This window comes from Rhineura floridana, chromosome 2 (genome assembly GCF_030035675.1).
Source record: "Rhineura floridana isolate rRhiFlo1 chromosome 2, rRhiFlo1.hap2, whole genome shotgun sequence".
Lineage (NCBI taxonomy): Eukaryota > Metazoa > Chordata > Lepidosauria > Squamata > Rhineuridae > Rhineura > Rhineura floridana.
Genome location: NC_084481.1, coordinates 191477802 through 191499143, shown reverse-complemented (window position 1 = coordinate 191499143; position 21342 = coordinate 191477802). Strand labels below are relative to the sequence as shown.

The 21342-nt window shown below is 41.1% G+C and overlaps 1 protein-coding gene across 2 annotated transcripts in view; it reads left to right on the top strand.

The window, feature by feature from the left end:
* NEK9 (NIMA related kinase 9) overlaps positions 1-21132 on the top strand; it is a 56373-nt gene extending 35241 nt beyond the window's left edge. The window contains exons 16-22 of one of the 2 annotated variants that reach the window (XM_061611778.1): positions 3902-4063; positions 5369-5539; positions 5747-5809; positions 10954-11144; positions 13089-13250; positions 13914-14126; positions 17369-21132. In XM_061611778.1, the coding sequence (XP_061467762.1) occupies positions 3902-4063; positions 5369-5539; positions 5747-5809; positions 10954-11144; positions 13089-13250; positions 13914-14126; positions 17369-17374 (968 nt within the window). In that variant the 3' untranslated portion in view covers positions 17375-21132. Of the gene's footprint in view, positions 1-3901; positions 4064-5368; positions 5540-5746; positions 5810-10953; positions 11145-13088; positions 13251-13913; positions 14127-15026; positions 17338-17368 lie in introns of those variants that run through there. The other variant, XM_061611777.1, reaches the window with a different exon arrangement.
* The last annotated feature ends 210 nt before the right edge of the window (positions 21133-21342 follow it).

Below are 21342 nucleotides of genomic sequence, written 5' to 3'. Positions count from 1 at the left end.
TACAGCTCTATCTGGAGATGTCTGACCTTCCCTCTATCAGGTGCACTCAGGGCTGCCTTTTGAAGATGACTCAAAAATTTGTTTTTTTTTTTCAATAATTTTTATTCAGATTTTCATAAAACATACAAGACAAAATCATAAAACATTCAAAGACAAAAAACAAAATCAAAAATAGTTAAACAAAAAGAAAAAAAGAAAAAAAAAACAAAAATAAAAAATAAAGAGTAAAATATTGACTTCCCATTTGTCAAAGATCAAATCAGTTATAAGTCTATAATATATAACAATCCTGTCTCTTAAGTCATATTATAAAATCACTTTCCTCCAGTAGTTATCTTACTTAATCATCAAATCTCATAAACATTACTTTATTCTTTCCACAAAAAGTCAAAGAGAGGTTTCAATTCTTTAAGAAATATATCTATCAATTTTTTTTTCCAGATAAGCATATCGATTAATCCATCTCATTACTAATTATGATAATCTTATTGTCATAACCATAGTCAAAATAAACATTTCAATTAATCCATCACATCAGAATCTGTTAGGTTCAGTAATTTCAGTAGCCATTGTTCTATTATCCCTATTAGTTCCATTTTCCATCTTCCATCTTCAGTAGTCTTGTTAAGTCCAGTAATTTCAGTATCCAATCTTCCATTATCAGTATTCCATAATAATCTTGCTGTCAAAGCCATAGTCATATAGTAAGAGTCTGATGGGAATTACCTCTATCCCAAATATTTTCTTGCCATCCATTCTGAATAGGTTGCTGAAATACTGCTGTAAAATCATATCTCTGTTCTTTTTTTCAAAATACACTGGGTCATCTCTTGAAAGTTTTTCCATTGTCACATGGCTGCAGTTAATTCCATAGATTTTCTCTATATTGGGCTCCATCACATCATTCCAGTCCAGAAGATTATCCATGCCATTGATAACTTTATCTCTAGAATCTTCATTAATTTCTTCAGAGATAACATTGAGTTCCAAACAATAGATTTTATTTCTAAAGTCCATAGACTCCAAATCTTGTTCCTGTTCCACGTTTGTTCCAATCTCCGGGATCTCCTCTCTCACAGGGACCCCTGTTCCAGTCTCCAGGGTCTCCTCTCTCACAGGGACCCCTGTTCCAGTCTCCAGGGTCTCCTCTCTCACAAGGACCCCTATGTCTTTAATCTCCTGTGTCTCCAAACAATAGATTTTGTTTCTAAAGTCCATAGACTCCAAATCTTTTTCCTGTTCCACGTTTGTTCCAATCTCCGGGGTCTCCTCTCTCACAGGGACCCCTTCCAGGGTCACCTCTCTCACAGGGACCCCTATATCTTTAATCTCCTGCTTCATTTTACTCAATTCAATTTTCAGCTCCTTACAACCCTGTCGCAGGTTTTGTTTCGTTATCTCAATCTCATCCATTATTTTCTGAAACATAGTTATTTCCAGCTTCTCAGCCACTTTCTTAATTGCCATTTTAAAAGAAAAATATAGGAAAACCACTTCTTATTTCAGCAACAATTGGGTTAATACTCCAAACTTGGTGACATCACAGTATAAACAGAGCAGACAGCCTTATCTCTCCATGCTTAAGTAAACAAAATGCAGTTCCCAGGATCGAAACAATTAATGGCGGTCGTCAGGAAACAGATTCGTCAAAATAAAATAGACCAAAAAGAGAGTAGTCTCAGACAATATAATATTCTTCAAAATAAAAATCTGGAATAGAAATCCCTCTTCTGTGTATATCTTTAGAATGCAAATCCAGGACAGCTTTTTGCAACAAAAACAGAGATAAGCTATTAATTAGTGAGTAGCAGAGAGAAGTTATGGCTCCCCAGTGAGATGTCAAAAACCGATCAATCTGGCAAATCTCTTTTAAACAGCAACAATTTAAGTCAAGTAAAAGAAAAATATAGAAAGAAGGGTGCTTGCCTGTTAGTGCGTTCTCTCTTAGAAGATAAGATGAACGTTCGCTTTATCAGATAGAGCTTGTTGTTAAAAATCCGTCCCACCTTCGTCGGCTGGACCTCGTCCCATAAATTAATGAGATCTGGTCGTCCCAACAAAAATAGGCTTTGAGGTTAATCTCTTCGTTTCTCCCTACCCGGGAGAAGTTTAATCAGTCAAAAAAAGAAAAAATCTGACTGATATATCTGAATAAGCTTCTTTTGAGGCAGGAGCCCGTCTCAAAAGCAGGCACAGGCTAAGTCACCCTTCCCGGAAGTCCGAAGATGACTCAAAAATTTGAACTGGTGCAGAATGTAGCCACCAGAGGCCTGGTGGGAATCCCACAGTTGATTCATGTGATGCCTATACTGTGCCAGCTGCACTGATTGGCATTGTGCTTCCAAGCCCAATTCAAAGTGCTGGTTTTAACCTTTAAAGCCTGAATAGTTTAGGCCTTAGTTACTTGAAGGACCACTTTCACCCATACCAGCCTGCCCACATCTTAAAATCAGCAACAGAAGACCTTCTTACATGCCCATCTCTGAGAGCACCTAGGCTGGTGAGTATGAGTGACAAGACTTTTTGTAGTAAACCCACATCTTTAAAATAAGTTACCAGCTGGGATCCATCAAGCCCTTCATTACAGGCATTCAGGAGAGCTGTGAAGATGTATTTGTTTTCACTGGAATTTTTCCACAGTTGTTTTACATGGATAACTTTTGGCTGGTTGGTGTGTATAAATTGCTGTTAATTTATTGAGGTTTTAGTTGTAATTGTATTATATTTTATTCTAACAAAATTAAATTTTGTAAAATTCTTTTGGGGCAGGTTTTTGCCCTTAAAGGCGGTCTAAAAATATTGTAAGTAAATAAATAATAACGGACAGACTTGTTGAAATGAGTGCATCCTTTCATTTAGCATTGTATCTTAAATCTGCTCTCTTAAAATTTAAGGTCTATAAACCATTCCAGGTTTGTGAAACAGGACTCTGAATGCTGACTTTGACACTTCTTGCTGTAAGGCAGTGGTTCCCAAACTTTTTTCCTCATGGACCCCTTGAAAATTGCTGACCACTTAATGATTTTTCTCTGTTGTAGTAGCAATTGTCATGTGCTGTACTAGATGTTAAATGATTTTTATTACTACAATACAATACAATATAAGAAATAAAAGAAGCAATAAAAATACAATTAAAAATCAATATGAATATTTAATACAGCTATGTCATGGACCACTTGAATGATATTCATGGCCCCAGTTTGGGAATCCTTGCTGTAAGGGGATGAGAGTAATGATATTGCTATGTTTTCCATTTGCTAGAGCGGACAGGAATGTTCTGTGCAATGTCAACTGCTGAATACATAGGCTTGGATTCTAAGATAAATTAACTTAGGGGAAATGATGAAAGGAATCTTCTCCATACCGTCCTCTCCTCTGCAGCTGCCTGTCCCCATCCCCAGGCAGGCACCCCTCCTGAACATGGGATGGGGTGCAGGGGGCTACTGAGAGAAGGGAGAATTGCCTGAAATTGAGTGGTTCTCTGCCTGATTTTAGGCAGTTTTCCCTTCCTCATATCCCATCCCATGTTGTTTAATAAGACCCCCAACCCTCTGGAGAAACTTTGGTGGGGTGCGTCACAGGCTGGGGATGGAAATTTTCCTTCTGTGAACTTTCTTAAGTTAGTTTATCTTGGACTCAGTCAACAGTATTGGAACTTCAGCATTTTCCAGTCAAGAACAGATCTATCTATATTCATAGAGGATGTGATGAAAAGATTCTGATGTTATAGCAGGAGAAAAAAAAATATGTTTCACCACCTGAGTAAGATAATCTAAAACCAGCAATACAGTAATTCCAGTTATCAGATGAAAACTAAATGATGTCCAACATCCTAGCTGGTTCTTCAGCAAAGTGTAGCCACTTCTTATCTTGGTATCCACAGTGTTCTTCTTTCTTTCAGAGCGGGGTCGTTTGCTCACCTTTGGCTCCAACAAGTGTGGACAGTTGGGTGTTGGAGACTATAAGAAACGTCTGGGTATTAATCTGCTGGGAGGACCCCTTGGGGGAAAACAGGTCATCAGGGTTTCCTGTGGTGATGAGTTCACTATAGCTGCTACTGATGGTGAGTGTTAGCACTACTGGGTTGGTAATGAATTTTTGTAAGCTGGGTCTACAGAATGCTAAAGAAGGTTACTTGTCATCTTGGAGGAGAGTAGCTGATTGTAATTAGATGAGAAGAACTATTGTACTAGCAATATATGTAGCAGCTCTCTCTATATATCATATATTGTAGTACTATAATATGTAGTAGGCTCTTGGACTGGGACTTGGGAGACCAGGGTTCAAATCCCTGCTCAGCCATGAAGCTCACTGGGTGACCTTGGGCCAGTCACTGACTCTCAGCCTAACCTAACTCACAGGGTTGTTGTGAGGATAAATCAGAAGGGGGAGAACCATGTTTGTATGTCACCTTGAGCTCCTTGGAGGAAAGGTGCAATATAACTGTAATAAATAAATAAAGCAACACAAAACATAATGTTCCTGCAGGAATACCATATGGCAGCAGTTTGGAACCTTTGGCTCATGGGCCTAATTAGGCCAACCAGACCTCTTCATTTGCCCCACCAAACCATTTTGGGCAAACCACGGCCACCTGCCAAACACCTGATGTCATATGATGTCAAGCATGGGATATTTAAAGGGATCTCTTATCTCCAGTCTAAGCACTACAGCATTAAGATCTGAGATAAACCCTCTGCCTGCTCTTTGACAGTAAAAGACAGTATTTCTCTTTACTGCCACTCTAGCACTGGAGTGGGGGTGGATAGAAATGCTGCCTCCTGGCTTAGGGATCTCTTATCTATGATTTTAGTGCTAAGCACTGTATCACTAATATCAGAGATAATAGTCCCTGCCTGCTTTTTCTCTAAAGAGCTGGCAGAGGGTTATCTGCATTGTTAGTGCTGTGGTGCTTAGCGATAAAATGGAATTATAAAATCCCTCTGCCTGCTCTTTAGAGATCCTCTGTAAAATGTAGCCAGAAGGATCTTTCCAGCAATCCTAATCCTGGGATGCTGAGTGTGTCTGCATGCGTGCCTACCTGGTGGTAAGAGTATGTGTCAATGTACGTGTGTGTTTGTAAGTAGAGAAGTGTCTGGTGTATGTGTGTTTGTGGCAATGGGGAATAGAGGTACATGTTGGTGTATTTTTGCCCTACTCACCATTAGAATGCAGTTCCCAGAATATTGGGCAAGTTCCAGTCTGGCCCCCAGGTTCAAATAGGTTCCCTATGCCTGCCACATGGTGTTATTCTTGATTGGATTATTAAGACTGTCATTGAAGTTGAGCCCTTTGAGTGGAAAGAAATGCAACCTTACAGGAGTCCTTTGGAGTGATTTGAGACTAATAAGCCTTTTCTCTCCCCCAGATAACCATATATTTGCCTGGGGTAATGGCGGTAATGGCCGTTTAGCAATGACACCAACAGAGAGAGCTCATAGTTCTGATATTTGTACATCATGGCCTCGGCCCATTTTTGGTTCTTTACATTATGTCCCAGATTTATCTTGCCGTGGCTGGCATACCATCATAATTGTTGGTAAGTATAAAAAAGTTGGAACCTATTCATGAGTACTTGTCTTCTCTAATTATAAAGGATATGTAAAATGTAAATGATATGTAAAATGTAACTAGAGTTCACTGGAAGACTAGATCATAATATTTCTGAAGAAATGAATCAGCATGTATCTGATTTCTTATGTTTTTGGAACCCTTAGCTGAGGAATTTTTTCTTCTTTGTCTCCAGAAAAAGTTATAAATTCTAAAACCATCCTCCGTTCCAGTAGCAGTGGCCTCTCCATTGGGACTGGTAAGTAATCAGACTGTTAATAACAGGCCACTCATATTTGGGGGCATATATAGCATTATTATTTAATTAATTAACAATCTATTGAATTTATATTCCATTCTTCCTTCTGAAGGAGCACAGGGTGGCAAACACATCAACAAAAAAAATTAACAAACAAACAAGCATTTTGAAACTGGCAAAACCGCCCCTCCTTTGTAGAGAATGCACAGGATTGAGAGTTCTTAATTTCTTCCCTTTGCCCATTAGCTATTCAGAGTATATGTCAGATGTCCTGTTCACCTAAGCTTACACAGTTTTCACAACAGCAGTCATCTGAACAGGCAGTCTATAGGTTGGAGACTCCACCGACATATCTGTGGATATTGGGAGGTATCAGGAAAATAAATGGAAAGCTGACAGCGGAATATCCTTATAATGTTCTATTTATTAATGTCCTACACACTGCCACTATTAAATGGACTCTAGTTAGCCTTGGCCAACATATCAGAATCATAAATCATAAATACAACCAGTAGGGCCCCTCTCATACAGCAGGTTAGGTTCCTGACCCCCACCAAAAAGTGAAAACCGCCAAAAAGTGGATCAGCTGTAGCATGGGGGTCTGGAACCTAATCCGCTGATCACGCCGGAGGAGGAGAAGATCAGCTGTAGAGTGCTACAGCTGACCTTCCCCTCCTCCGGCACAATCAGCTCGAGCGCTGGAGTCTGATCGCTCCAAAAGAAGAGGAGATCAGCTGTAGCGCTCTACAGCTGATCTGCCCTTCCACTGGCACGATCAGCTGGAGCGCGGGATTCCGATCGAGCCAGAAGAGGAGGAGATCAGCTATAGTTCTCTGCAGCTGATCTTCCCCTCCGGCGAGATCCGCTGGAGAGCGGGGAGCCCAGCCCCCCCTCCAGCTGATCACCCTGCTGGCACCGTATTACCGGAATGCCAAAAAGTGGGGCACCGAGAAGCGGGGCCCTACTGTATCGGAAACAGGTATATTCTGTATAAAGTATAAAACCTTCACGTTACTGCATCTGTTATGTTACACTGTTGCACAAGACTGAGTTCAAAAGTTTTACTAAGACAATTACACAGTAGTTGGAAATACAGAAATACACAATATTTCTCACTATCAGATGGATTGGGTCCAGAACATATATTTCAGCCAATCAAATTCCTTTGGGAAGGAGGCACACTTCCTAGCTGAAGTTGTTGTTACATGACTGTTGGACGTTGGAGGAGACCAAATATAATGAACAACTAAAATTGTATAAAACTAATAACAATTAATGTAAAAGTTCCTGCCAGTTTTCTAGATTTCATTTGCTAGAAATGATGCTTCTCCTACTTGGAATAAATGATGGTATTTGCGTGGCCACAATTTTCTGATTGCAAATATGTCCCCTCTCATATGTAAGTCTTGCGATTTGCATATAATTCTGAGAATTTCTGCTTTCATGTTAAAAAAAAATTCTCATTAATGTAGTAGTTTTTAATACTAATGATAAACATGCCTAAAATATTCTAGATGGTGAACATGAATAACATGCACAGATCCTTGACTACAAGCTCACAGTCTAAAAACCATGAGACTTTGCACATAAATCAGTGAGACTAAAAGAAGGCAAAAAGAATTAAACTATAACCCATAAAAGAATTAGTCTAACCATAAGGAAAGAATCAAAGAAATTAAGCAAGAACCTGAAGAGAGGAAGATGTTCTAATATTTTCTTAAGCAGGACAAGGAAGAACACAGATGAATACTTAAAGGAAGAGCCACACACAGGGGGCCACCAGAGAAATCACACAGGCAAGAAATTGCACATGGGAGGGAAGGTTTAGAATGAAGATAAATTTTGATGAACATAGAAACTGAGGAGAATAGAGAGAAAACAAAAAAGATAGACCATGAAGAAGCTTAAAGGTTAGATGTTTTAAGTTTTATATAGAACAATAGAGATAGTTACTGAAGGCTAACATATAGAGGTATAAAATGATTGATGTGCGAAGGAATAAAAATTCAGTAGGATAGTTAAAAATAGGAATAATAAGTTGTGGAGATGCAAAAAATGCAGGAAAGCTCAGTCTCTTCTCCACAGTAGTACTCGCTGTGTGGAAGGAAGTGACAATGGAGGAGGATGGTGGGGTGGCCACCAACCTAAGTAGTACTGTATGAGAAGGGATTTACCCCCCTCCAAATATTATAGAGGGGTGTTGGTCTCAGGGTTGGCAGAGCAGATGCTTTAGTCCTACCTTAATTCCCATACTGTCTGGGAGAGTTCTTTTTCTTCATTAAAAGAGAAGAAAATTGGTCCTAGGGTCAATCCCACCTCCCACTACCTTGTTGTTGATGCTAAATAATATTTTCTGCTTGCTTGTGGGACTCTGCATAGTTGCAGAAGTCCTGTTTTGTCTGCTTCATTGCCCTACTGGTCAACATGGAGCCACCAAGTTTGCTGTTGGACTAACTAAACGATAGATTCAAGCTGAGAGACAGGAAGACACTATTCTATGATTCTATGATAAGTATAGTAAGTAAGAGCATTACAATAATTAACACAGGATAGACGAAGGGTTTTGATTGAATCAGTAGACAGAGGACTAGTCTCTGTAAGAAGATGGATAAGTGGTATTGCCAATAAAGAAAAAGATGGTGAAAGTAAGATGGTGAAAGTGACAGTTTGGATGTGGGGAAATAAAATAAATTCTGTCTCCATATTGTGTTTGAAATAAAGATAATTTGTAGACAAAAACCTGGGAGTATATAGTGGGCTTTAAAAAACAGAAATCTAAGGAATCTGCATTGTCAGAAAGTGGTAACTCTCGGCTTAGTTGTAAGCTATGATAAGTCCTGAGTGGATTCCTGAGGATTTTTACTTGTCTCCTTTTCCTTTACTTGTCTCCCCTGCCTCCCACAACCTGTGGGCTATAAATGCACACTATTTATGTATTTATTGCATTTGTATACTGCCCCATAACTGAAGCTCTCTGGGTGGTTTACAACAGTTAGGCGGTTTACAACAATTATATTTAGTATATTTATTGCAATTCCTAAAATTGTGTTTTCTAGTAAAAAGAATTCTAAGCCTTTTAGTGTATTTGTTAAGATCCTAGGCATGTCCAGAACACTAACATCAATCTGTGGAAAAACTCTGGAGCAGATTATAAAGCAGTCAATCTGTAAGCACCTTGAAAATAATGCAGTGATTACTAGGAGCCAACATGGATTTATGAAGAACAAATCCTGCCAAACTAATCTTACCTCGTTTTTTGGGTAGCCTCTCTTGTAGACAGTGGGAATGCTGTGGACATAATATATCTCGACTTCAGCAAAGCTTTTGACAAACTGCCCCTAGATATTCTGATTAGCAGTCTAGCTAAATGTGGGCTGGATGGAACAACTATCAGGTGGATCCACAGTTGGCTCCAGAATCGTACTCGGAGTGCTTATCAATGGTTCCTTCTCAAACTGGGCGGAAGTTACGAGTTGGGTACCATAGGGCTTGGTCCTGGGCCCAGTACTCTTCAACATTTTTATTAACGACTTGGATGAGGAGGTACAAAGCATGCTTATCAAATTTGCAGATGATACAAAATTGGGGGGCATAGCGAATACCATGGAAAACAGAAACAAAATTCAAAGGGACCTTGATAGGTTGGAGCATTGGGCTGAAAACAACAGAATGAAATTCAACAGGGATAAATGCAAAGTTCTACACTTAGGAAAAAGAAACCAAATGCACAGTTAAAAGATGGCGGATACTTGGCTCAGCCATATGACATGTGAGAAGGATCTTGGAATTGTTGTTGATCACAAGCTGAATATGAGCCAACAGTTTGATGTGGCTGCAAATAAGGCAAATGCTATATTTGGCTGCATTAACAGAAGTATAGTTTCCAAATCGCGTGAAGTATTAGCTCCCCTCTATTCCCCACTGGTTAGGCCTCATCTTGGGTACTGCGTGCAGTTCTGGTCTCCGCACTTCAAGAAGGATGCAGACAAACTGGAACAGGTTCAGAGGAGGACAACAAGGATGATCAGGGGACTGGAAACAAAGCCGTATGAGGAGAGACTGAAAGAACTGGGTGTGTTTAGTTTTAGAAGAGAAGACTGAGGGGAGATATGATAGCACTCTTCAAGTACATGAAAGGTTGTCACACAGAGGAGGGCTGGGATCTCTTCTTAATCGTCCCAGAGTGCAGGACATGGAATAATGGGCTCAAGTTGCAGGAAGCCAGATTTCGACTGGACATCAGGAAAAACTTCCTGACGGTTAGAGCCATATGACAATGGAACCAATTACCTAGAGAGGTACTGGGCTGTCCGACACTGGAGGCATTCAAGAGGCAGCTACACAGCCATCTGTCGGGAATGCTTTGATTTGGATTCCTGCATTGAGCAGGGGGTTGGACTTGATGGCCTTATAGGCCCCTTCCAACTCTACTATTCTATGATTCTGTGTAAGCTGATGTACTTGAGTCTCACATGATAATTGTATTTTTGCTTTTGCAAGGTTTTTCAGGACAACAGAGGCTGATCGTACTTAAGAGATGGAGGCAGGATAGAAACAGGAATTGGGGCTTTTTTGAATTGAAAAACAAGAACCTTATATCAAAACAGTATGAACTGTGTGCTGAGGACAAAATATAAAAGTGGCATACAGTGGCTAGAGGAATTGGGGAGAATTATCTTGAGAGGATGGGAAGAAGCATTCTGACCAAAGAGCTATATAGTGCAAAAGTTTGGATTTAAAGTGTGTAAATATACTGTGGCTGCTTTATACTTACAATTAGGTCAAAGGTTTGGGGAGCAACTTGTCATTCCAGTGTTCTTTGCTACTTGTAGGAGGCAGCTTTAGGGAGGAGGTGAGTGCTTTTTGGGGTGTGCAAGAGTGAGTTAGGAAGTGTAAACCTGTGATAAAGATGTGTACCTTGGAACTCTGCAGAGTACTGCCAAAATGATCTGCCAAAAGGAGACATTATCAATGCCTTCTCATTCATTGTTCTTAAGTTCTGGCCCCAAAGCTTACTGTGAGATCATCTTCTCTTTATATCATCACCATTCACCTGAGAAGATCTGCATTTCCAGGACTCAAAACTCTCCTGAGTGAAGAAGGGAAATATTTAAGGTTTTGAATACTCTACTGTTTTTTGCTAGTGGCTCAGACCTCTACAGCTGAAGGAGCAGAAGAGGAGGAAAGTGAGCAGGACTCTGAGACCCCTGATCCCAGCAGAGGTTTCCGGGGAACCATGGAAGCAGACCGTGGACTGGGGGATCGGATCAGTGCAACAGAAGCAGTTGCAGATAGCAGTGCCACTAGCAGCTCCTGCCCTAGTTGGTTACGCAAGGTAACAATTTTCATCTCTCCCATAGATGAGATAAAAGAAAAATGAAGAGCAGTTCTTCAACAAAGATCTTGTATAGTGGCTGAGAGGTTTCTCCTCATACTTGACCATTCTGTATGGGCAGTTCTTAAAAACACCATGGGCAATTTTTCCTCTATTCTAAAATCATGTCTAAGATGATAGTTGGAATTGCTCTGTAGGTGGGGCTTTTCAGGTAACAAACTCATTCCAACAGAAAGAAAACAAAGCTCATTTAGGGCACAGTACAGCCCACAGTAATGCCAGGCTAAGGGAAGTGGGATGCGGTGGATCTCAGCTGGGGCTCAGTTGGCCTATACCAGCGTACGTCCATCAGCCAGGGCTTAGCCAGCCTAGCTCAGCTGAGACTGGCGTAAGTGAAGCCAGTGCAAGTCCTGAAAAAGGGGCATGTCGGGGAGGGGCCGAGGTGTGGAGACTTAGGCTACATCCAACTCTTGTTTGGAGCACTCCTGCAGGTCCCAATTCAGGCAAAAGTTATGCCAGGAAAAAGGTTGGTCTAAGGAAATAAATACAATAGAAGTCAATGGAGAGGGCTTACTCTCTAGTAGGGGTATTTGGGAGGGCAGGCCTTTCTTTACTTTCTGGTCCCTCTGCACAGCTTCCAGCTGAGCCAGCATTCAGCTAACCCAGAGGCTCCTGAATGGAAATTGCAGAATTTTACAGTGGCTTCTCTTGCACTCAGCTTCCCCTGAGTTGTATTGCTCTGCACTTGGAATTCCAGATCCATAATTTTATGATACACACTGCTTTGAGAATTTTGTGATGAAATAGTCTATAAATATTCTAAATAAAATAAAGAAACAAAAATGGACTCAGAAGTCCAGAGTCAAAGTTTGATGGGATTAAGATTAGAGTAGAAGCCACTTTAAGCTTTCTGACATTTTGACTGTATTTTTGTTTTTTATGTGCTTTGTATCATTTTAATTGTAAACTGCCCTGAAAGCTGATGTTGAAGGGAGGTATAAAAATGTCTTTCCCCATTCTAATTAACTTCCAATAAAAATAATTGACCTGAATCAAGTTAATGCTACAATGTATCCCATCTCACCTATGTAGATTAGATTATTTTTTATATCCACTTCCTGCTCTTTTATAATGCTAAAAAAGTTCTGAAGCTGTTTAAACAATAACCATTCAGGAGAATTTTCCTTAGTTTGTAGAGAAGGACCAAAATCCTAAGAAGAAACATACAAAAAAAAAATCAATATATCTTAGGGCTGCACAGATTAGTCTATAATAGGTAGTATTCAGTACTAGTCCTGCTCAGAGTAGACCCACTGAAGTTAACAGACATGACTAACAGGGTCATTAATTTTAATCGAGTAGGATGTAGTTGAATTCAATCCAATGCATGGGATACATTTTGCTTTCCTCCCTTTTAAAATGGAACAGCAAAAAAAGTGTGAAATGTAAGTAAAATTGGCAGATGCTAAAACTTACTACCAGCCAATCCCTGCTGCAGTACTCAACTTGTTCCCTCATAGATAAATCCATACAGTTCAGAGCATGATGTGAAGGAGGCATAGTCCAAATGCCAACAGAACAAACATTATGAGGAACACAGCTCTTGCCCCTAGTCACCGTCTAACCACCCCAGAAGAGAATTCTTTTAGTTCTGCTATTTCTGTTAAATTCAGTCTGTTGCTAAGAACGGAAGGACACATGCTGCAAGAACATGCTCCTAACTGCTATGCTCATAAGTTCTCTCTGTTAGCAAAGCCACTGTTACATTTACTGTCCCTCACTATATTTACCCAGAAGCTACCAGCACTGAAAAGATCATTTTTCCATTTTCTAAACAGAAAGAGAATGCTGCCTGTATCTCTTTTCCATATTCCTTATATTGCATCAAAGGTAGGTAGATAAGAAAGTGAAGAAAATCTGACATAATTTGTTTGTTCTTTCTAGGAGCTGGAGAATGCAGAGTTCATCCCTATGCCTGAAACCCCCTCTCTTGTGAGCCTAGCCTCTTCAGAGCCTGACAAAGAAACTCTACCCTACAATGAGTTGAAGGGACTGCACTTGGCTTCACCAATGCCTGTTGATAACAAGTTCAAAACAGGGACTTGGGTAGTGTAAACCTCTAAACATATGGAACCCTTCATGACAGTTTGGGGCTGATGGTAGAAATAGTGTGCAAGGAAAATAATTCAGACTGGTCTAAAAACAGATTGTACAATGGGAAAGGAAGTAGGAGAAGGCGATATCTTTTTTGATGGGTGAATAACAGTGATAGATTAACCTCAACAGCAACTAATTTACTGGGGGGGGGGAGAAGCTGAGAATTATCTGAGGCCAGAAGTGATTAAAGGCGTATCAGTCTGTTTTACCCAACCCCAAGGAGCACCTTTGGTAAGGCATGTCTCTTACTCTTCATTTCAAGAAATGGAATTAGAGTTGAAGAGGAACAAAATTAAAGAATTTTTTTTAAAAAAATGGGAACAGCTGTGAAAAAGAACGAAGCCTTAACCTAGTCTCAAAAGAGGATGCATTCCAGGTTTGCGGCTGGAGATTTGGAAATGAAGTCTATATAAGCTAACATTTCAGTGCATCAGATATTCAAGAATTCTGCTGCCATTATTTAGAATTCTCAGCAGCTCTGCTCTCATCTTCCACCCATGGCTTCCTACCATGACTTGGACAAGCGTAGCCTTTGAAGATTTATAGATTTGCACATATGTATATATATATATATACAAACAAGCTCATTCCTGAATCTCTTCTCTTGTGCAGCAGCAACTCTTGAATTCAGCAGAGCCCTGTAGTGAGGAGAAGACATCTGGAGCACCAACTGCATGTAAGTGCAGTTTGCTGCAGGCTGAAGTGGAGCGTCTGCATGGCTTAATATCAAAGTGTTTGGCTGACCAGCAGAAGCTCCAGCAACAAACCACCCGCCTCAGTGCCCAGCTCCAGTGCCTCTCCAGGAGGACAGAAGGAACATGGCAGGTAAGGTTTCCACTGGAGAGAAGATAGCAGATTAAATGTTGGAGTAATTCTGAGAACTCTTGTAGTTCCTTGAAATTGATGCTAAGATCTAGATTAACAGGTTAGGATGTAGCAGCCATTTGATAGATGTGAGTTAACTGAGATGCAGAGAGTCTGGTTTATACTGCAGTAATTTAGTAACTTCAGACGATCTTGGGCTTGTTGGATTTCTGTTGCATTAAAGGGTTGACTGGGATAAAATAACCTTTTTGTGAGTGCGCTGGAGGATGCCAGACTACATTTATCAGTAGCAGTTTAGGATAACAGTATTAGCCTGACCTGGAAGTAGGTGGACTTTCTTTTACATTACTCTACATTTATTTCTCTTCCGCTCCCTGAAGAACGCAGGAGATTGACAATTGGAATAAAATTATAATGATTAATACACACTTGCTTTTCCTTTCAGCTGCTTATCCCATATCTAGAGTGTAACTTGAGCCCAGTGAACTAATGGTAGAGACAGATTGGCCCCATAAATAAGAACATAAGAACATAAGAAGAGCCTGCTGGATCAGGCCAGTGGCCCATCTAGTCCAGCATCCTGTTCTCACAGTGGCCAACCAGGTGCCTGGGGGAAGCCCGCAAGCAGGACCCGAGTGCAAGAACACTCTCCCCTCCTGAGGCTTATGTTCCAGATTAGTAGGTTTCTGGGAAGCAAAAGACTTTTCCAGTAATACTTCCTTGGCAGTCTGAGCAGATGGCTATTAGTCCCTAAATCTCACTGTTTTAGTCTTTGTACCTGTGTGGAATAACAGCAAATACAGCACATGTGTGGTTAAACTGGAGGTCCAGTTGTCAGAGTTCATGTTGTAATGTGTGGCTTCACTATATTAGGAGTAACTTTTTTATTTGTCTGGGCAGCTTGAGGCTCATTCCAAAGCCACACAAACAATCAAGGAAGAGATGGAAGCAGATCCAAAACCTGACTTGGATTCAGACTCCTGGTGTCTCCTGGGGACTGATTCGTGCCGCTTCAGCCTGTAGTCTTTTGAGTCCAATGGAATCCATCCAATTTCACAGCACACTAAGTTGAATGCAGAAAGCAGCTTTCCTGGCTTCGGGTCCTTTGTGAACAAGGAGGTCAGGGTCTCCACAGCATCCATGTATGCAAGAGGACAAGCACCTCCTTAACCTATGAACCTAGGAGGAAATTTAGAAACAGGCAGAGCCCCAAGTTCAAGCCAGGGTCTGTTCAGACATCAGCAGCCTGTCTTCTCTATAAACACATTATCTCAGCCTGCCCTTGAGGCCAGATAGCTACACCACAGGAATGACTCCAATAGCAGCACGTCTTTAATGTCTTCCTCAGCTTCCCAAAGGCAGTATTGAGCCCTGACACTTCATCTTCCAGTGACTGAAAGAGGAAAAATGATTGAAAGGAGAAAAACAAATCATTACCAACATTTGTAGTCAAATTGAAATGCTCCAAGTTGCTTTCAGCCTAAAGTAAAAAGGGCAGGGCCCCAGTCTTGCAGGAAGGGAAGTCTAGGAAAAATCTTGTTCTGAAAGTGGATGAAAGCTCCCAAAACATAGAAATGTCTTTCACTGCAGATGCACTTCCAGCCATATTCCCTGTAGCCTGTACAGAAGGTGTTTATAGCTTTAACTTAAGGGATGTTTGGGAGAGAATTTCTGCCATCCTTTTCTTAATACTTCTAAGTGCTGTTTAGATACCAAAGACTTGGCTGAAGTTTTCAGTTGTTGAAGAAGTTTTTAGTTCTAGAGTTCACAACAACTGTTTTTCATGCCAGACAAGGGCCATGTGGAATTGAAATTAGATACACAAGTTGTTTGCTCCAGCTTGGTTTGAGTATCAGACTGAGCTGTTGAAAGCCTCTTGCTTTTCGCCCCTCCTCCAAATCAGTATTTTTGTTTCTTATCTAATACTTGAAGAAACTAGAGGACAGCAGTGTCAGCTTTAACATAATTTATCCAACTAAATTACTTGCAGTAGACTGACACATATCACTTCAAAGCTTTCTAGTTTCATCAATACTAAACTGTACATGAAAGAACTTTTCCCCTTAAAGAATGAAATAGATACTTTTGCTACATGGTGTTCCTGACTTACACATTTGGCATAATTGTGATTTCTGGGAGCCACATCGACACTCTCCACACCCTGGAGTGGGATTCCCACTGTTGCTTATTTAAGAAAATTATGGCCTAATCTCACAAAGTTACTATATTTGTTTAGTGTCTTTTTTTATTTGGTAGTCCTAATTTGAAATCACCGTCTCCCATACACTTGTATCTAATATCCCCTTATGCACTTTTCTCTTCTAGAACTAGTAGCAGGTTGATAAATATTTTTTCGCTGAAAGTAGGTACCAGAGCATCCTACTCTGAATAGCGCATTGAGGAATTTTCTGGTTCTTCTCCAAATACTGTCTTGGAATGGAATCAGTTACTATCTTTTTCTTCTGTTCAGTCCCAAGAACTAAAGTGTTCATATGCCTTTCCTTACTGCTCACAGAGGAAGCAGGAAAAAGAGCCTGAATATAAAATACCAAATGATCAGTAGATTATTGTGTCATTTGGTTAATATCATGTCTTTTATAAGTATTGGAGCAGTTTTATTTTTTATATATATATGAAAATGCTGTTGTGGCTGCAGAGACTGTCCTTTTATAAAGTAGGAACGGAGAGAGAAATAAATGGTATTTTTGAGCCATGTCCAGCAAGGAATTGCTGAGCTGATGGGAGTTGCTCCATGCTCCACGATTGGAAAGTGAAGTGCACAATTTTTCCCTTGGATGTAGTGGAGTACTGGATTACTATACCGAGGATGATCTGTGCTCCACGACAATATATGTGCCTTGGGATTCATAGTGTCCAAGCTGTGCCTGTTAACAGAACACAATATATGTGCCAGCCCTGCTGTGCAACCAAAGAAGCAGTTTAGACACAGATCTTGCCCTGAGTTAGAAGACAAAGGGCAAATAGGCCAGGTGCCTTTGAGCAATTTCAGATCTGTTCCTTCTCCCTTCTCAGCAGTACTAGGTCTGTAGATGGCAGTCTTGCTAGCATTGCTGTTGATTTGGTATACAGGAACAGAACATAATGCCTGCACTGGCACTGTAGCTGAAAACTAGTTTGTCATTATCTATTTTTGAAAAGTTCAATGGTGGAATGGTTTGGCATATTCTGTTTAAATAAACGTTGACACTCATTTGCCTCTATGTTCTGAATCTTTTTAATAGAAGTGAGATGATGTATGCAAGTACAGATCTGTGATCACACTATCGACACTGGACTTCTCATCTTGCTCACATGGAACAGATCAGCTCATTTCCATTTCAGGATACTAAACTTGGCAGTCATCAGAAATGCTAGGATGGAAAGATGCCTTGCTTTCACTGGCAAAATTTGACTCTTTGGTGTTTTATGGAGAATTGACTTTCTTAAAAGTAGTGGTTGACTTTTTTTAAAAAATAATACTGTTGCAAGGTGTGAAAATCCTCACTGAAAATGTCTATACTTTCGGCTCTACAGAGTTAACTATCACAAATGGTGTTCTAGTCACATAAATTACTTTAGTAATTAACAACATTATATACCATCAGTAACCAGGGCATTAAGATAATGAGTAACACACACTGGTTAGAAATGCTATAAATAACTTGCTATTGAGATTTGGACATGTAGTTTTGAGTCTTCAACAACTAATAGAGATAGGGATTCCAGGCTTTCTCAAGCATGGTTTTTATTGTAATATAAGGAGAACAGGTGTATTAGTTATTGGTTATTGGAGATGTGCTTTCCTAGTAGCTGCTGAGGTGAAAAATGTTCCATCCACTGATTGTCCCCATTGGGAACAACACTGTTTTCATTTAGAAACAAAATGTCAGGTCTGGGGACTTAATGTGGCCCTCCAAGCCTCTATCTGCACCTTAAGGCTCTCCCCAGTCCATCAGCACACAGAACTCCCCGAGGTGGGGGAGTGAGTGGCTGGGGCAGACAAACAGCCACATTTACAGCCCACCTGGACTCAAGTTAGCAAAACAGAAGGTGGTGTGGGCATGTTTTTCCTTTTTTGCCCCTCCCCTACAGTCAACATTTTTCTTTAAAAAAGATTTTCTTTCCCTTTGGATCCAACAGGAGAGGAGATAACTGCATCAACCCCAGGGCTGGCATCCCTTTTCCTCGGTTCTAGGAGTGTGTCAGGAAAGAAGGGCTTTGGAACTAGGGGACTCAAAGCCACCCTAATCTTGCAGCAAGAGCAGCAAAGGTTTTATGTCTACAGGGGGGGGGGGTTTGCAAGGGGTGGACTTGCCCCTTGGTGGACAAAGAAAGTGATCCACTTTATCCCATGGCCCCTGGGATGACATCCCAGAGACCACAGGATTGCGCCCTACTTTTGACTATTGAGTTGCATCACGGTAGAGAACCAGAACACTGAATTAACCACTAGAATGCCTGTCTAGTGTCCTTCTGGCTTCTGGGATTTCTTGAAGACACTACTTGCACATTTGCCAGCTTCTCTGTAATAAGGAAAACCACTCCACATGACTTACAAGGAAAGGAGTGCCTTTGGAACAGGATTTCTAAAGCTGGCTGTCTAGCCATCTCAACCAGTAGTGTAGGATGTGGTGGGGAAGGCCATAGCTCAGTGGTGGAGCACTGCTTTTTATGCAAAAGATCCCAAGCACCTCTCAGGGCTGCAAAAGACCCTGCCAAATCTACACCACTGATGCACAATCGAGAAGTACCAGCAGCCTTGCGATGACCCCAAGATATGCATAAGTGCAAAAATATTTGCAACTGGGGGAGGGTGCATAAAGGAGAATCCAAACAGTCCCATAATAATTCAGTATCATATAAGGTTGAGGTTGCAGAACTGACAGTGTGAGAGAAGGGAACAGAATGGAGTGGCTGGAGCAGGAGAGCAGAGAAACAATATATTTAAAGCAGAGGTAGAGATCCTCAGGTCTGGGTACTTAATATGGCCCTCCAAGCCTCTCTATCTGCACCTTAAGACTCTCCCCAGATCACACCACCTCCCTAGCCATACCTTCTACAGGCCTTGCTTTGCACTAGCCTTGTTTTTCCCTGGCTGGAAAGGGTCCTTGAACTTAGATAATGCCTCTTGCTTCCCTAGATGGAGGATAGAGGGCTGTGACCAATGCTGTGCCCACTTTTGCTTCTGGGCCCACCCAGCACTGGTTGATAAAGGTTCTCTACCCCTGATAAAAAAGATAGTAATATATATTATTTCTTGGTTCACACAGAAGTTATTTTTAACTCCCCAGGAATGGAAGCGAGAGTCAGAAACAATGACAAAACTAAAGAATTCAGCGTAGTTAGGATTGTGTCAACCCCCCCCATCCCCAAATGAAGGAAAAAATAACAAAAACAGTCCCATGAAAAGTGAGCCTACCCAGTGGGTACAGAATACTAACCTTACTGTTGCAGGGGGAGGGAATGGGGTGGCTAAGATAACACATGCACAACAATACACGGCAACATTTTGTTGTGGAGCCTGGCTTGTTTTTAACTCCTTTGAATCAATCTAAATCTTTACCATGCACATTTCTTGCTCTTCCATTTTGCTGAAGAAATAATCTCTAAATTGTTGCCACCCAAGGGAAAATTGGTCTGGATTTTTCTTTGATTATTTTTGAAACAATCAAAATCTTACCCTTGGCTGATATTTTTTTCATTTTCATTTTATTAAATTTATATACCGCCCACAGCCGAAGCTCCCTGGGCGGTTCACAACAATCAGCATAAAATACAATAAAACACATATTTAAAACAGTTTTTTAAAAAAGCTTAAAATTTAAATTTAAAACATAAACATTTTTACACACATTAAAATGCCTGGGAAAAGAGGAAAGTTTTAACTTGGCACCGAAAAGATAATAATGTCGGCGCCAGGCGTACCTCGACAGGAAGACTATTCCATAATTCAGGGGCCGCCACTGAGAAGGCCCTCTTTCTTGTCGCCACCCTCCGAGCCTCCCTCTGAGTAGGCACCCGGAGGAGGGCCTTCGATGCTGACCGTAGCGTACAGATAGGTTCATATCGGGAGAGGCGTTCCATCAGGTATTGTGGTCCCGCGCCGTATAAGGCTTTGTAGGTTAAAACCAGCACCTTGAACCGGGCCCGGAAACATAGGCAGCCAATGCAAGCGGGCCAGAATCGGTGTTATGTGTTCGGACCGCCTGGTCCCCATTATCAATCTGGCCGCTGCATTTTGCACGAGCTGCAGTTTCCAAACCGTCTTCAAAGGCAGCCCCACATAGAGTGCATTGCAGTAATCTAGTTTAGAGGTTACCAGAGCATGGACAACTGAAGCGAGGTCATCCCTATCCAGATAGGGGCGGAGTTGGGCCACCAAACGAAGTTGGTAAAAGGCACTCCGTGCCACCGAGGCTACTTGATCCTCAAGTGACAGTGAAGGTTCTAAAAGAACTCCCAAACTACGAACCTGCTCCTTCAGGGGGAGTGTAACCCCATCCAGAACAGGTTGAACATCCACTATCCGGTCGGGAGAACCTCCCACTAACAGCGTCTCGGTCTTGTCTGGATTAAGCCTCAGTTTATTAGTCGCAGCCAGGCAACGGTTCAGTACATTGACAGCCTCACCTGAAAAAGATGAAAAGGAGTAGAGCTGCGTGTCATCAGCATACTGATGGCAACGCACTCCAAAACTCCGGATGACCGTGTGATGTTCCTATATATTAGTGTATATATGGTAAGTGCTGGTTGTTTAGAGTATACATGGTAAGTAGTGAAAGAGGAGGGGGAGTGAATGGGCAATAAAATGCTTGATGATTGGCTGAATGTTTAAAATGGCTGACGGTATAAATGAAAGGATGACAGGTAAATCTGGGTGAATGTGAGGTGGTGAATTGTGGAATCTGGAGGGAGAAGAGAAAGAGTGGATTGCTTGGTGGGGTTTAGAGAGTTGTTTACCAGGAGGGAGGTGGAGTTTGGATTAGTATTGAGTAAAACCATATGCTTATGTGCCTTAAGAAGAAATCTTGTTAATCTTGTTAGCTTTGTTATCTGTAATAAATACTTAATTTGGTTTACCAAAGGCCTGATCCTTGGCTGGGGTTTCACAGACCAGAAGGGAGGGTAAGGTAATGACGAAGGCTGAAGGGGAACTGTAACAAATGGTGGCAGCGGTGAAGAGAATAACAATACCAGTATTCAGAGTCTCTGGGAA